The sequence below is a fragment of the Argiope bruennichi genome, chromosome X2 (genome assembly GCF_947563725.1).
Source record: "Argiope bruennichi chromosome X2, qqArgBrue1.1, whole genome shotgun sequence".
Taxonomy (NCBI): Eukaryota; Metazoa; Arthropoda; class Arachnida; order Araneae; family Araneidae; genus Argiope; species Argiope bruennichi.
The window spans coordinates 71,231,154-71,246,375 of NC_079163.1; the positions used below are offsets into that span (position 1 = coordinate 71,231,154).

At 29.4% G+C, this 15,222-nt stretch overlaps 1 protein-coding gene across 3 annotated transcripts in view; it reads right to left on the bottom strand.

The window, feature by feature from the left end:
* The window catches only part of LOC129960928 (uncharacterized), a 123,950-nt gene that overhangs the window by 42,447 nt on the left and 66,281 nt on the right, over positions 1-15,222 (bottom strand). For all 3 annotated transcript variants that reach the window (XM_056074676.1, XM_056074675.1, XM_056074677.1), the window contains 3 exons: positions 14,486-14,625; positions 13,050-13,211; positions 8,453-8,524 (listed from right to left, as the gene is read on the bottom strand). In XM_056074676.1, coding sequence (XP_055930651.1) covers positions 8,453-8,524; positions 13,050-13,211; positions 14,486-14,625 — 374 coding nt within the window. The remainder of the gene's footprint in view (positions 1-8,452; positions 8,525-13,049; positions 13,212-14,485; positions 14,626-15,222) is intronic.

A 15,222-nucleotide genomic window follows, 5' to 3' on the forward strand; every position in this document is an offset into this window, starting at 1 on the left:
AATAAGTATTTGTCTGTACATTTTTTTTAATATCTGCACTAAATGCGTATCTGTGTTTTCTGAATCTACTTACTATGGAAAAAAGATCTTGCTGAATAATACCTCCATTTAGTAAAATGGAATTCAGAGAATTTCCGCTTGTTTTTGCACTAGCATCAAAAACCACTCTTAAGGGAGTTTGATATATCGCATGATGGGGAATGTAATGGTTCACATAGCTATCAGTTTCAATTTTAATCTCCTCCATGTGTTCTAAACTCTCATATTCTCGCATAAATTCCTTATATAAGGTTTCCATAGTATTTTGTTTAATTTATTCCAGATGCCTTTTAGGCGATTGATTGAATTTTCTTTGGAATTTCCTAACAACGATTTGGTATTTTCCTTTATGGGTAACTGAACTATAAATCTTCCCTTTTTATCTCTTTGTTAAACCTCTTGTTAAACCTCTTTTCAGATACATTTAATTTCGATACAGGAATCTCATCGGTTATTTTAGGAAGAATAGAACACTTCACTATGTGAGAAAATGAATAATCTCGATTTGATATTTCAATGTTAGCAGCGTGTTTAATAACCTGCGTAGTTCCATTTATACCAGTTACACCTTGCTTTATAGATTTTAATTTGATTCCTAATTTTCCAGTCTACATCTTCTCGAAGAATGCATAAAGTCGAAGCATTGTCTAAGAGCCCTCTTAATTGAACTCTGAGACCATCTGCAGTTTTCACATAAATAAGAAGAGTATTTAATATAACCGATTTATTCGCTTCAATCACCCGTTTAATATCTCACGGATTCAATGTCAAAACAGATACTTCGGTTTGTATGTTTAGTTTCGGCTTCGTTTCACCATATGTTTGACTTTCGCTCCCCCGTGTCCTTGAATCTGAAGTGATAGCGTGAATTTCAGCTGACTCATCATGCAAGAGCGAATTACTGCAACTTGGAATGTTGCAAGAATATTTTGATTTGCATATCCCCGGATGAGGTTTAAGACAGTAAATGCATAATTTGTTATTCCTAACAAATTTCTTTCGGTCCTCGATAGACATATTTTGAAAAGTAGCGTATTTAAATAGTGCGTGATAGTTTTTGCATAAAATACAAGCTTTATCATTGGAATTTTTATTATTAACTATAAGTGTTTTCGTTCTTTTAGATACGCTAGTATTTTGTGGATGTTCGTATTTCTCGAAATGCGATTAATATTTTCTAACAAAGAGCTTCGCTTTTCTAGAAATTTCATGAAATTTTCAAATGTAGAAATTTCTGCCATATTTAGAGAAAGCTCGAATTTCTTCCTTGTCTCTGTCTACTTTCTGTAGAATGATGTTTACTAGCATTAAATCAGATAACTTATTTTGTTTGAAATTAAGAACCTTTATCGATGTAATGTTTTTATTAACGCAGTCCATTAAAACGTACAGTTCTTTAGCAGATTCGCTACGAATTTTATCAAAATTTATTATTTCTAGTATATGAGAGTCTATCGATTTACGTTGATTTTGATAACGATCTGATAATGCTTCAAACAGTGAGTGAAAGTTATCATTAGATGATTCTAATAATTTAGCTTCTCCTCTTAACCATGCACGGAGATAATCCAGCTTTTGAGAATCATTTAATTGCTCATTGCTGCTAAATTAACAAATAAATTTTTAAAATTTGCAAAATCAGGTATTTTTTCAGAAAATTTTGGTAATGGAGTCTCCGGAAGTCGGATTTTAGTTACTGCATTATCGTTTGAAACAGGGTTTATTTTCAATTCATTTTTAATTGAATTTAATAGCATTACCTCTGTTTTCTTCAATCCGTATATTTATTTGATCAATATCTTCTAGGATGGTTTCTATATCTTCCGATGTTTTAATACCACAATATTGTTAGGATATCTTGTCGAACTGGGCCTGTAATTGTCGAAGTTTCCTTAATTTCACTTCTAATTCCATTGCGTTAATATCCTTGGAAGCTGACTTTTCGGCACAAAAAATTTCGATTCTTTTCAGAGTAGTTTTTTCAGTTTATTTAGTTTCTTTTCTGAAACCGCATCTTGGTCATCGCTTTTTTCAACTTTTTTATCCATGGTATTTGCTCCGGCTCGCTTTTGACCAATGTTATCGTCGATTATAAATGGATATATAGTAGTAAAAAATACGGATGATGTTATAGTTACTAAGGTTTTATTTTGTGCAACCGCTCTCAACGAGTTACAGTATTCGAATGTACGAGATCATAATTGTTATAGGTGACGCTCTTGTATGCCATGTCGTAACACCCAGAAAAACTTTTAGCTTGCTCAAATATGATGAGAGAGACATTGGACATTTTTTTTTCATGCATATAAAGTTATTCCAAAAATGACTGAAAGAGGGCGCTCACACATCATCATTAATTCACACATTTTATGTCACTGTGTCAAGCTACCTGGCATTACTAAAATCTCGCCACCAGAAATGGAATTTTCGAAACAAATGAATTATCGGTTGACACTCTGAAACCAAGGACAGATGCTTGCGTATAATTTTGGAAAATGAAAATGTGGATTCAACTAAGACTTCTTAAAGTTACTTTTAAGCGTTTTCTGCGTGTGAGCTACCTCCTAACGTTATGTTGTTGATTGATGATGAGTTTTTATTGGAGTAATGTGCTCTCTGCACCAGCAAAGTCTAACGTCCTGTAAGGAGAAATTTCAGCACTATTATGAAGCAGGGCTGGCCTTAGGAGTTGTGGTACCCAGATGGAAACAATCTTGCATGATTCTGATATATTTAAGAGATTTAATAAATTATACAAAAAAGAATGAATAAATACTATGAAATTCCAATAAAATAATAATATTTATTGTTAAAATTTTTATTAATTTTAATAAACTGAATTAATATTTAAAGATTCAATTTTAAAAAAATGCAAAATGTGGCAATTTTTTGAACATTTTTTTATTTATATATATTGTATGATAATTAAGTTTTCGGGTGAATAAAGTACTTTAAGAAATTATTTGTGCATCGTCACAAAGGATACAAAGAATAGAAATATTTAATTAACAAAAACAATTTTTATTCTGAACTTATGCTAATCGCAGCAGGGGAGAAGAGAAAAAGGACCGATATAACAATACTCTAATTAGCCGTCTGTTGTAATAACAAATATTTAACTATTCTCTTTCAAAGCTGGATTAGTGTAAAAGTCAATAGCAATATTCTTTTTTTAGCTTCACGACCTTTTCAATACTGCAAAAAAGAATGCTGATTTTTTTCCTTGATCTTTATCTTCAATTTCAGTTGTATTTTGTAATATTTATTCCTTCTAAATTTAGGGGTTTCTGTGTTGTAAAAACTATAGCGACTCCTCGCCCATAAATCTAATGGGATTAACCTCGGAATTTTTTTCAGAAATATCGTAAACCGAAGGCATAGTCAAATTACAAAATTCCAATTGCCAAATGCTTTCAATGTGCAGAAAGAAGTGATTTTGTGTTGTAGTAGTGTCAGTGTCAGTAGTTTAGTTTCAATATTTTTGAACATAATTAACAATATTTTGTAAAAAGGGCTATTGATAGTTTACATGAGAAAAAGAGCACATTTAAATGACAGATACAGATATATTTAAAAATTCAGGAATAAAAAAATAATAAAATGTTCCAAAAAGAATTAATAAAAAACATACGTAATTCTTTAAAAATGTTTGAAATTTCTTGTTTAAAAATACTTTTTTAACTATTAACTTTTCTAAATACTTAATGCTTATGGAAACCTAAAAATAATTATTTTTAACAGAAAAAAAAACGACCCCCCATAAACTTTTTTTAAGGTGTAGATTGATATTCATGTCATCGTTAGAAAATTAAGACATTCTTAAAATTTGTGAAATTGTGATTAACATATCATAGGTATGAATATTTTTAAATACTTTAGAATGCTAGTACTTTATAATTTCATAAATGAAGATGCTTCAATGCTTAAATTTAATTATCTGAACTTGGCGGATTTTCACTCTTCTTTCTGAATGAAAAAATCACTATAAAAATAAAACTTTAATAATGATGTAGTAGAGGAAAGGAATGAACTCGTTCAACTAAGAATGGCAGTGAAAAGTTAAAATATGTAGCTTTTGAACGTTATTCATTTTGTTGTAATAAATGTTAGTAATCGCATAATTAAACCATATGTTCACTTATAATAATTTTTAAAAACTCCTTCTCATTCACTTCATATCTTCATATCTTTATCACCTCATACCTCATTCACTTTATATCTTCATATCTTTCTTCACTTCATATCTATAGAAAGTTACATTGTTATTGTTTTCATATTGATAAAAGTTTCATAAAGAAACAATTTTTCCTTCTGTCTCGTAGTATATATATCTGTGTATGCGTAATTATATTTTAAAATCTAATTTCAATCCTAGTTAATTTTCAAAGTTTTATCTTAATCCAGCCCATATTGACTTCATTCTAAAATATTCTTATTTCCTCATTCCATTCTAATTTTTCTATTTAATTTATGCAACAGAAAACTCTTGAAAAAATGCTTAAATCAGCGGCTCAAACGCTTCGAATGAAGGGATAAAAAATTGCTAACCTAAAACAATTATTCTAAAAGATGCCAAAATTGCCCTTGTGTGAATCGACACGTGTAAAGAAATTTCTATCATAATTTCATAGTATTTAAACACTAGGAAAAATATTATAGCTCTCTTTGATGCTTTTTACTGATCTTGCATCTCTGGTGAATGGACGCTAGTCCGTCATCCCTTCTTCTACATAATTCTTGTTCTTGTCCTGGGATGGAATAAAAGGAAGTTTAAAAATCCAAAGCTTCATCTCTCTCTTCGGCCATGATTCTGCTTCAAAAATTATGTTTACATAGATTATATATATATAAGTTAATATACGAAAGGAATTTTAAAAAATTAGTCATATGTCATAAAAAAATCAGTTATAAATTAGTCAACAATTAGTCTCTTTTTTTACATCAAATTTTGCGAATATATACTGGTATGCGCACAAAATTGTTTCCTTACATGTGTATTTTTATTAATTTCAGTCTGGAAGAATTTTAAAAAAAATATTTTTTCATTTTTTATGATGGGGAAAATTTTTAGAGGGATGCATAAATGGTTTTCTTACATTTCAAAGTACAAAAGAAATATGTAAATTAAATTAATGGCATAAATATCATAGTTAAAACTATCAGTTAATCATTCTCTTGTAAAATGATTGTATTTTTTTTAATTCTGAAAATGGGAAGAAAATGTGGTTTTGATAATTTCCCTTAAAATCATTGAAAAGAAAAAAAATAATAAAAGCTGATCTGTTGGGAATAATTATATTCTTAATTAAAAACAAAAGTACATTTGCGCCTATGCATTTCATGCGAGTCTTATTGGGAAGGGAGTGATCTTCAAAAAATCATTAAAAAAAGTAGCATTAACTTTTGAGTATCAAACGTTATAACGGTTTAATAAAATGGATACATAAGACTGAATAGATAGACGAGTAAATACCCAGAATTCTCTAAAAAAGAAGGCCGCTGCTTTTAAATAGAATTGGAGAGAGAATGGCAATGCGATGCCTTTTTCTCCTTTTTCATTTCTAAGATAGGCAGCCCATATATTGGTTGCACTTAAGAACAAACAAGCAAAAACCGGCATAGTTTAACAAGCGATTTTAAAGACATAAAAAGCATCCCAGGAATAATGTTCTGAAATTAAAACTCTACTCGATTTTAATTTGAATAAATTCGAAAACATTCTTTATAACATTCTGGCGTAGATCCCATTGAGAGCAGTTCATCCAATCGGCTAAGATGGATCTGTTAGAAAAGACGAGATTTTTCTCGAGGATCGTTAAGAACTCTTTCTGCATTGAAATATCCTATCAAATACGGAATACCATCGCTATTCCTTCACAATAAAATTCTGATTGACGAATTTGGTTTCTGCGATAGGATTTAAATTTCTAAAATACAATAAAAAACAAAAATTTCGAAATCCCCGAAATTTCGCCAAAAGCTAAGAATTGCTTTGGGTAGCTTTCTCATGACATTCGTGAAATTTGACCAGTTTTCAGACATGCTAGATAGTTTAAAAAGTTACAATAGGGAAAGATTTCGGCTCAAAAATAAAATTCTTACTAACAAGATTTCGTGTTAAATATTTTTCGCGATTTCTACATTCCTTATAATTACCCATGATTCTAAACTTTTGTAATCGCATACATTATTTGATGAAGGCATTGTCTGAATTTCTTCGAACGTTTAAAAACACTAGAAAGTGCTAAATGTATAATGATTTGAAGAATTAAATTACATAGTTCCTTCTTGAGTTACTTCAACTTCTCTTGCATTGAATATAGCAAATAATTCAGTAAATCTAGTAGAAATACTTATTTTTTGTTTTCCTACATTTCATTGTCTGCCTTCAATATAATTGATAGTATAAGCAATCTCTGAAAGAGCTGCTGGTAAGTTAATGGACAAGATTTTGGAACATATTTTAAGCTTTCGTATCTTTTTTCGGTTTAAAGACTTTTTTGAGACTATCAGAGTGCGATTATCAAATAGGCGAAGCAGGAAATTGTCTAAGGGCCTTGTAACGTTTGAGGGACCTAAATGTTTTTGCAATATTTTCAGTTATATTAAATTTTCAGCTTTCATTTTATTGATTATCATATAATTGAACATGTTCAAATTAAATCAAATATTTTTTGAAGTTTAAAACAGTATTTTTAGGATTTTTTTCTCATGTTTTCAAAGTCGTTTGCAGATTGGTGTTTTTCATCGATTGACTCAAAGTTAATGGCCTTGGTAAGTTTTGTATTTAAGTATTTAGAATGTCTTAAAAGTCTTATAACGATTTTAATAATTAAAATTAAATTAAGAATATTTTAATTTGACTTTTTATACTCGAAATACTGAAACCAACTCTCTGTGAATCATCCGCAATTAAATATTTAATTATTTTAATTTATCGTAATATGTATTGCTTAAAAATTGATTATATTTAGATTCAATTAAAATTATTGAAAAAAATATGTTTATTAAAGTTTGGTTGAGGAAAAATGGTTACAGGGAGAGGGGGGTGAGTCTTGAATTGCCTAAGGGCTAATACAAAGTTTAATCCGTCTTTGATTTCAAAGTATACTAAAGTTCTAATGTTTATTAATTATTGTTCGTTATAATTCTTTGATATTTACTTTGAAAAAGAATCCTTATATATTTCCCTTCTAAAGAAATTGCTATCCAGCATCAGAAATTACCAGCAAATAAATTACTATACATCCCATTATTTGTTCATTTTTTAATAAATTAAAATCTTCCCTTGTAGGGATTCTTCGAATAAACTTGCATCTAATGTTTTATTAAAATTGAATTAGCAGCATTTAATGAAGTCATCCATGTGTTATGTGAGATAAAATGTGACGTTACTATCCCTTTCATTCATTTAATTAAAAAGGTATGAAAGTGAAACCTTATAACAGTAATTTTGCTTGACAGCAAATTAATTGAGAGCAAAAATCAAAAGCCTTTTAATTTCGATTTTCACTTTATTACGCAAATAACTTGAGTGCAATTTAATGAAAGTCATTGTTGTGCTTTTAATATCAGCTTCCTTTCCTTTCTTCAAATTATTAGAAATTTGTAGAAGGTAGGGGGCTTTGAAACCTCGACTCTAATTGCAGTATTTTCAGAATAATGTAGAATAATTTTCAGAATTTATTAAAATAATTTATTTTGCACTTATAAACTACAAGGTTATTGTTTTCTGCTCTTTATAGAAATATGAATTGATTTGCTTGTGTTATACACACATGTATTTGTAATAAAAATTATTTTCAAAATAATATAAATTTGTACTTCTATTGAATTTCACACTCGAATTTATTCAAATTAAAATCAAATATCGTCTAAATTTTGGAACATTCTAACAGCATTCCTAAGTATTTAAATTTTGTAAATTACGTAACATTTCTTTGTAATTCTAAAGAAGTATCGTGTTTGGAAATTTTTAAAAAAAATGCCTAATACTATAACTAAATAAAATTTAGATTATGTTAAAAAGTTTTGTCATTTTTTTTTTACTTTACTTTTTTGTATAAAATTACTATTTTAATTTTGCATCTTTATTTATGCGCGATATACTGAAACCAAATATCTTGAAAGTAATCCGCAATTTAATGTTTTACTATTTCAGTTTGACAAAATTTGCTATATATTAAAATAGGGACTTCTGGAAGGCTTGATCCGGCATTGAGTTATATGGATGTTCTTGTTTTAATTTTTAAAGGAAAAAAATCAGTTTTTTTTATAAGAGATAATTAAATGAAATTTAATCAAATACTGTTTTTCCATAAAATAAATTTAATGATTGATATGAAGGTAAAAGAAAATCATATTGTTTACAAATTGCAACACATTTTCCAAACGAAAAAAATATAAAACATACTTTTGTAAACTTTGACCGATGCCAAAGGTATGGCTTATAAGCTCCAACTTCATCTCTAGACACAACAGACACCTAAAAAAGATACATAAAAATTGATGTAAATGTCGTATCTTAATATCTTTGTTCAACTTCATCCATTGATATTCTGAATAGTATTCGACAACTTCTAGTTAAAATAATTTATTTTGCACTTATAAACTACAAGGTTATTGTTTTCTGCTCTTTATAGAAATATGAATTGATTTGCTCGTGTTATACACACATGTATTTGTAATAAAAATTAAATTTTTCATAAATATTTAACGAATCCATACGTTTTTTTGTAATGCATGAAACCGAGATTTATTGCAAATCCTGTTGATTTAGAAGTACATCCTATATATAATCCTGCTAATTATTTTTTCCGAAATTTGGAGTATCTCCACAGGTTGGGTAGGGTAGGAATCTACTACATATATATAATATTTCATATTTATTTAATTATCATTTATTTTTTTTGTTTACAAGTTTTATAAATCTAATTTAAATAAAATACCGATTGTTAAAATAAATATTTCAGAGTTTCTAAACAAAATTCCATTACTCAGTTTTTCATTTTCTCAATTTTTTAAGAATATTAACAAAAAATTAGTGCAGAATTTTCCTAATTTTATTTTGCTATCTGTTTTTGAGACGGCAAATAAACACAAACAAACAAAAAAAAACTTTGATTTCTGGTGAAAGAACGGTCAAGAGTTACATTTTACTGAAAAATGAACGGTAACTCTTTGTTTCGAATTACAGAGTCATAAAGCATAAGTAACGTTGTATGTATGTATAAAGTGATTATAATTAAAGTATGATTTTCTAAATGCTGTAAAAAATAAAAAAAATTAAAAAAAACCACTGGAAGTATAAGCAAATATATCCAGTTTAAATTTGCTCAAATATATTCAGTGTAAATTAAATTTGAATACACTTGAAGAAGAGGAAAACTGTATGCCATAAGAAATTTTTTTCCAAAGAGTAGCAATAGTAGTAAAGAGTAGCAATCCAAAAGTAGCACTGTCAGAGGCATGGTAAAAGTGGATTCAGCTACAACTGGCATATTGAATAGAAATGAGACGGTTTTGGCATGAGTTCAACATTAAACCAACTGTACTGTTCAATGTGCATGATTGTGTCGGCTTTTTGACGAAAAAATTTATTTCTATGTCATTCAATAGTTGTGACCCTGTTAGTGGAAAGACTTTACATGACGCAAGGTCCATACCACGTCGGATAGGAAAAATCTTTTTTTTAATTGTCAAAGGACCAAAATTGTTCTTAGGCCAAAATTCGCATAAAAAGCAACAATGAAAATCCTGTTAATTATCTCTAGACTTGCGCAAGACATGTTAAATATTCTGCCCACCATTTTCTGAGACAAGTCAAAATCTATACACAGCATGTTCCACAACAGATCGGAATGTCTCAGGTTTCACGTTGTGAACGTGATGTGTAATCCATACCTACAATTCAACTAAATTTGTAATCGGGCTGCTGAAAACAAACTTTTTAAGATAACACCACAATCAGAAGTCACAAGGATTGAGGTCCGATATTTTGAAGGGCAGGCTGATGGAAAATGACGGCTGGTTATTCTATCCTTTTCGAAATACCTCTTGAGCAGTTGCATTACTGGCTTTGCATTATGCGGAAGATCACTTTCTTCCACGAAAATGATTCTATTTAGAGATGCATGCTGCTGAAGTGTTGGAATGACTTGATTGCGCGAAAGACTCTCATAGCGTCTACCATTGACGGTGCAGGTAATGGGACTCGTAGTATCCATCTCCTCTAAAAAAATGGCCCTACAATACATGATGCTGTGAACCCACACCACACAGTTACCTTAGCAGAATGAAGCAGTACTTATGCATGTGCGAACCCATTTTCCATTGTCCTATATCTGTCAATTTGTTGTATTGAGAAAGCCTTGGAGATAGAAAAGGGCTTCGTCTGCCCTAAAAATGTTCCATCGCCATTCGCTCTCCATTTCCCTGCGAACAGAGATTCTAAAGCAAATGTATCAGGTTAGCGGAAAGGAACTCATGAACATGGGTAATTTTGTATGGATAGCAATGCAGGATATTGGATAAAATTTTATCGACCGTGCTCACACATGTCTAAAGATCGTACAATTACCCCTGCATTGCACGTTTGCATACCAATGCTTGTCCCTTCTTGTAATGCTGTGGTCATATCTTCTACTGACCGTCGAAACAATTGATTTCCTCCCTTTGCCAGATTTCACTTCAAAAGAACTTGTGTCTTACCATTTTCTTCAGGCCATTGACAGACATCTGACCGCAGCCCATTTTCGTATCCTTTAATAACCGGAATTTCTTTAAAGCTTCTGTTACACAATCGCCGTTCTTGTAAAAGAGCTTCACAAGCAGAGCGCGATCTTTCATTTAGAGACTTATGTGAAGGTGCTTTGATGCAATATGAGGAGAACGCCACGTACCGCGCGTTTTTATAACAAATTAGAGTGCCATGCGCATGAGTACCTTTTAATCAGCATAGCATATCTCTTACAAAGCCATCTATTGATAAATATTTGAACTTTTTTTATGCCATACCGTTTCTCCATTCTTCAAGTATATCCAGTTCAAATTTCAAGTCATTTTGATCAGAGATTCTTTTTTTATAGCATTGTGAAAGCGCAATTTTAATTATAAGCCTTCTGTATAATACTTGCTCTTGTAAATATCTTTACTAATAAACATGTGTTTGTGTGACAGCTCTCGAGTTTGTCTGTTCATTACTCGGGTTAATGTGATAAACAGGCCAGTTGCAAGGAACGAATCTTTTTCATTCTTCTACCTTTGATATGAAATTTCCGCAGTCAATTATCATTTATTTTTAATAGAATAATTTTACTATAATAATACAGAAATTTTTAAAGTATTTTAGGGAAGACAAAAATTTATAAGCTAATTGAAATACTTTACATATTTAAGTAAAAGGTGCTTTATACTGCACTCAAGTTTTAAATTTTGTTTATTATTATAAGGCAGAATCCAATAGTTGACGTCAAATCATATTAAAAAAGTAAGAACAACTAAGATCTTACTGAATTCGTCCAATACAAAATTTATATTATCTAGAATTTTCTATTCAACTCAAACTTATATTACCCTAATGATATGCACTTTTCAGTGATTTAAAGCCAACAGAACTATACTTTATAGAATACTTTGCTAGAGAAGCATTACTAAAACAGATTAACTACATCTTACAAATACTTATTCGGTTCTTGGAAATAGGTTAATTTACTCACGTGATCTCAACTCATCACTGTAATAAGACAAATTATTCATACAATTTAATTTCGAAATGGATGTTGTGCTGTGATCTCTTGTACTAATTAATTTATTAAGTTAAGTTTAAAATTAAACTCGCGAAGTGCCTTTGGCGAATAACAAATCAAAAGGAACTAACTCCTTTATGAAATGTAAAGAGATTTGTTAAAAAGTTTTCGTTCTTTCCATCATTTTCCATTTTTATTAACTACATGAAAATTGGAATATTATAAGATTATAGTGGCATAAAAATTGTCTCAAAAATGTATAAAAATTTTATTATATGAAGGATTAATAATATATATCAAAGCTCATATCTTATATTAATTAATGCAAACATAGAATTATTGGAAATTGCCGAATTCCAATTGGTCGATATTGTCCAGGCTTTACATGTTGGCAAAATTGGCAACCTCTAAATAAATCATTTGATACTTAGACGCATTCTCTTTCAATTGTAGCTTGTCTACAAAGTACACACGAAGCACGCACGCATTCAACGCAATAACATTTTGTTTCTGCTAGTTTCTCTACAAGTAAGTGATATCATAAAAAATTAACAAAAAATAATTGTTGCTTCAATTTGCACATTAATTTAAATTCTTTGAAAGTTAGTGAATATAATTATTTCTAGATTTTGAGTTACATCTTTATTTTTTTCTTAAGGTTTGTTAAACTATTTCTGAATTTTTCATTTATAGTTTTTCAAGTAAAAAAAAATAAAACAAAAAAGCTTTTAATTGCCATTTAGTTGCGGATATTAATTTTAATGCCATAAAATTATATGCATATAAATTCCATTTATCAATTTTTTAAATAAATTGTGCATTATTCTTTTCGTTTATAAATCCTTGGTGAATATTAAAGCTAATAATATATAAATATAAGATTAAAATATAAACTTAACACACACACACACACACACACACACACACACACACACACACACACACACACACACACACACACACACACACACAGCCCACCAAGTTGTGTGTGTGTGTGTGAGAGAGAGATAGTTAAGTGCAGGAGAAATTCTGCACAATCGTCTCTTATTCACCAAAATTCCATTCAGATAGATTATTAATTAATTTACTACTTAAAATAATTTTCTGCACGGATTCCAGTGGTAATTTATATATTAAGTAATTAGCATTATGAAACCTTGATGCACATGTTTCATTGTTCGTGCAAGAATTGTTCAGTGTACGCATACACTTTTGGGCCATGCAGTTTATTTAATTTTATGGATTCGATGGCTGATGACTTACCTCATATGATGTTGGTGATGTTTTATTTGATGGACTAGTTTTAACAACAATAAAAGTGTGCAGGAAATGAGATTTGATACAAGTGGGAGAAAAAAGTGTATCATCAGCTTCCATGAAGGCCACGCAGACGATGTCATTGCCTATATGCCTTTTCTTTTGCAGCTAAGAAATAAAGTTCAGAGAGTAACACAAAATAAAAATCGAATAAAAATGAAAAGGTTGAAAATCACTAGATTATTTAGAATGTTTATACACACTTTTTTTTTTAACTTGAATTGTTTCATGTTTGTAAATACAGGATTTATTAATCGATTTTGCATTCACTTCTTGATGTACTCGAGTTTTGAAATTCTGCAGACATTCATCTACTCTGTGACAATGAACTACTTGAATTGTTTTAGATTTTAATAATTAGTAAACGGAATAATTGAAACAAATTTTAATTTCATACAAATGGAATGACCTGGTGAATTTTAGATACGGTTTTAAGACTGCATTATATTTATAAAAATGGGTAATAAATTAAAGATTAAATAGCAGAAATGATTACAATAAAAAATTCTTAATTTTTTTAGCTCAACAATGTATGTTTTAAAAATATGTTTGCATTAAATTTTTTATGAGAATTAGACTTAAATTTTTAATATCTTGATAGTTCACTCATCTGTACTTTCTAATTAAATATCGCATTCAATTTTGAGAACGTGTTGTCGTTTAAATTCAACTAAGGGAGAACCAAGCCAAAGAACATTTACGGATATACACTATCCTCTATGTATAATCTTATAGCAGTTTATGAATTTAAGAAATATAATAATTTCCTGCATGGATGGCACTCGGGTAAACCTTTAAAATAGTTAAAAGAGCATCGTTAAGTTTGATCATCTGGTATTTATAAATCACCGTTGAAAAAAGAAAAGCTATTTTTTAAAAATTAAAAGACTTTTAGTATAAAAAACTGATTAATCAATTAATCAAAAGCAGAAGATAAACAGGTAAAAACATTTATTTTGTTAGTAAATGATTTTTTAATTGAATGATTTCTGGGAAATATTGATTAATCAGTAAGATTCCCATTAATGCTGTTAATTTTAAATTAAAATTTTTAAAGCTTTTTAAAATTAAAAATTGTACTGCTTTTTTAAACATTTTTATTTATTCAACTATCGATATTAACTATTATTCTGTCGATACGGCAGAAATACACTGCAATATATTCAAGTACTCATTGAGGAGTATAAATTTATAATGCTTTCTATCTGTTAATTTATGAATATAAATAATTCACATTTTAAATATCTATTTAAAAAATGTTTAAGTACTCAGAAATTGGATATGTTATGAAACTAAGACAAGTAGAAGTCTTTTTCTTGATGAATTACTGAAGTAATATTTAAAGATAATGATTGAATTTGATAAACGATGAGCTTATATACCTTCTGAGGGTCATGTTCTTCATGAGGCAGCATAGTTGATACATGGAACATGATTTCTATCCCTCTCCAAGCTGTGTAAACAGATTCTGTTCCTGTTAGATCATGAACCGAATCCAAACCACCTTTGTATTTATCAAAACCTGAAAGAAAAAAAAACAATAACTTTCTCAAAACATATTTCCAAGAAAGAATGGTAGATTAACACTATAGGCAACATTGTCCAAAAGTAAATAGTCTTACTCGTGATTAAAGTCGATGAAAATAATTTACATCCAGTTACTAAAATATTTTCTGTCAATATACAACAATTCAAAATCTACATGCTTAGAAATTTATTCCTGTCATAACTTCCAGTATCACCTCCTGCTAAGCCTCTGCTCCTTATTAAAGAAAGCATTATTATCTGTGTTATTACAATAGTGAGAGAATGAATTACAAACATGAGGTTCTTTCCTTTATTATAAAGATACTTATTTTCAGATAGCTAATTATTGTGATCATAAAGTTCTTTTCAGTTTCAATATTAATAACTCACAAGTTATAAACAGATCTTCATTACTACAGCATGACTACACTAGTACGGATCTAGAAGCAAACAAATTACTTCGTTATAAAATATACCTTGCGTCAATTTTTTGGGACCTTCATTTAATTGATGCAAACTAGCAACTCTCTTGTAAAAAGGGTGCATATTCCATATTTTTTATTTGACAGGTAATATACTCTTTTTCGCTTGT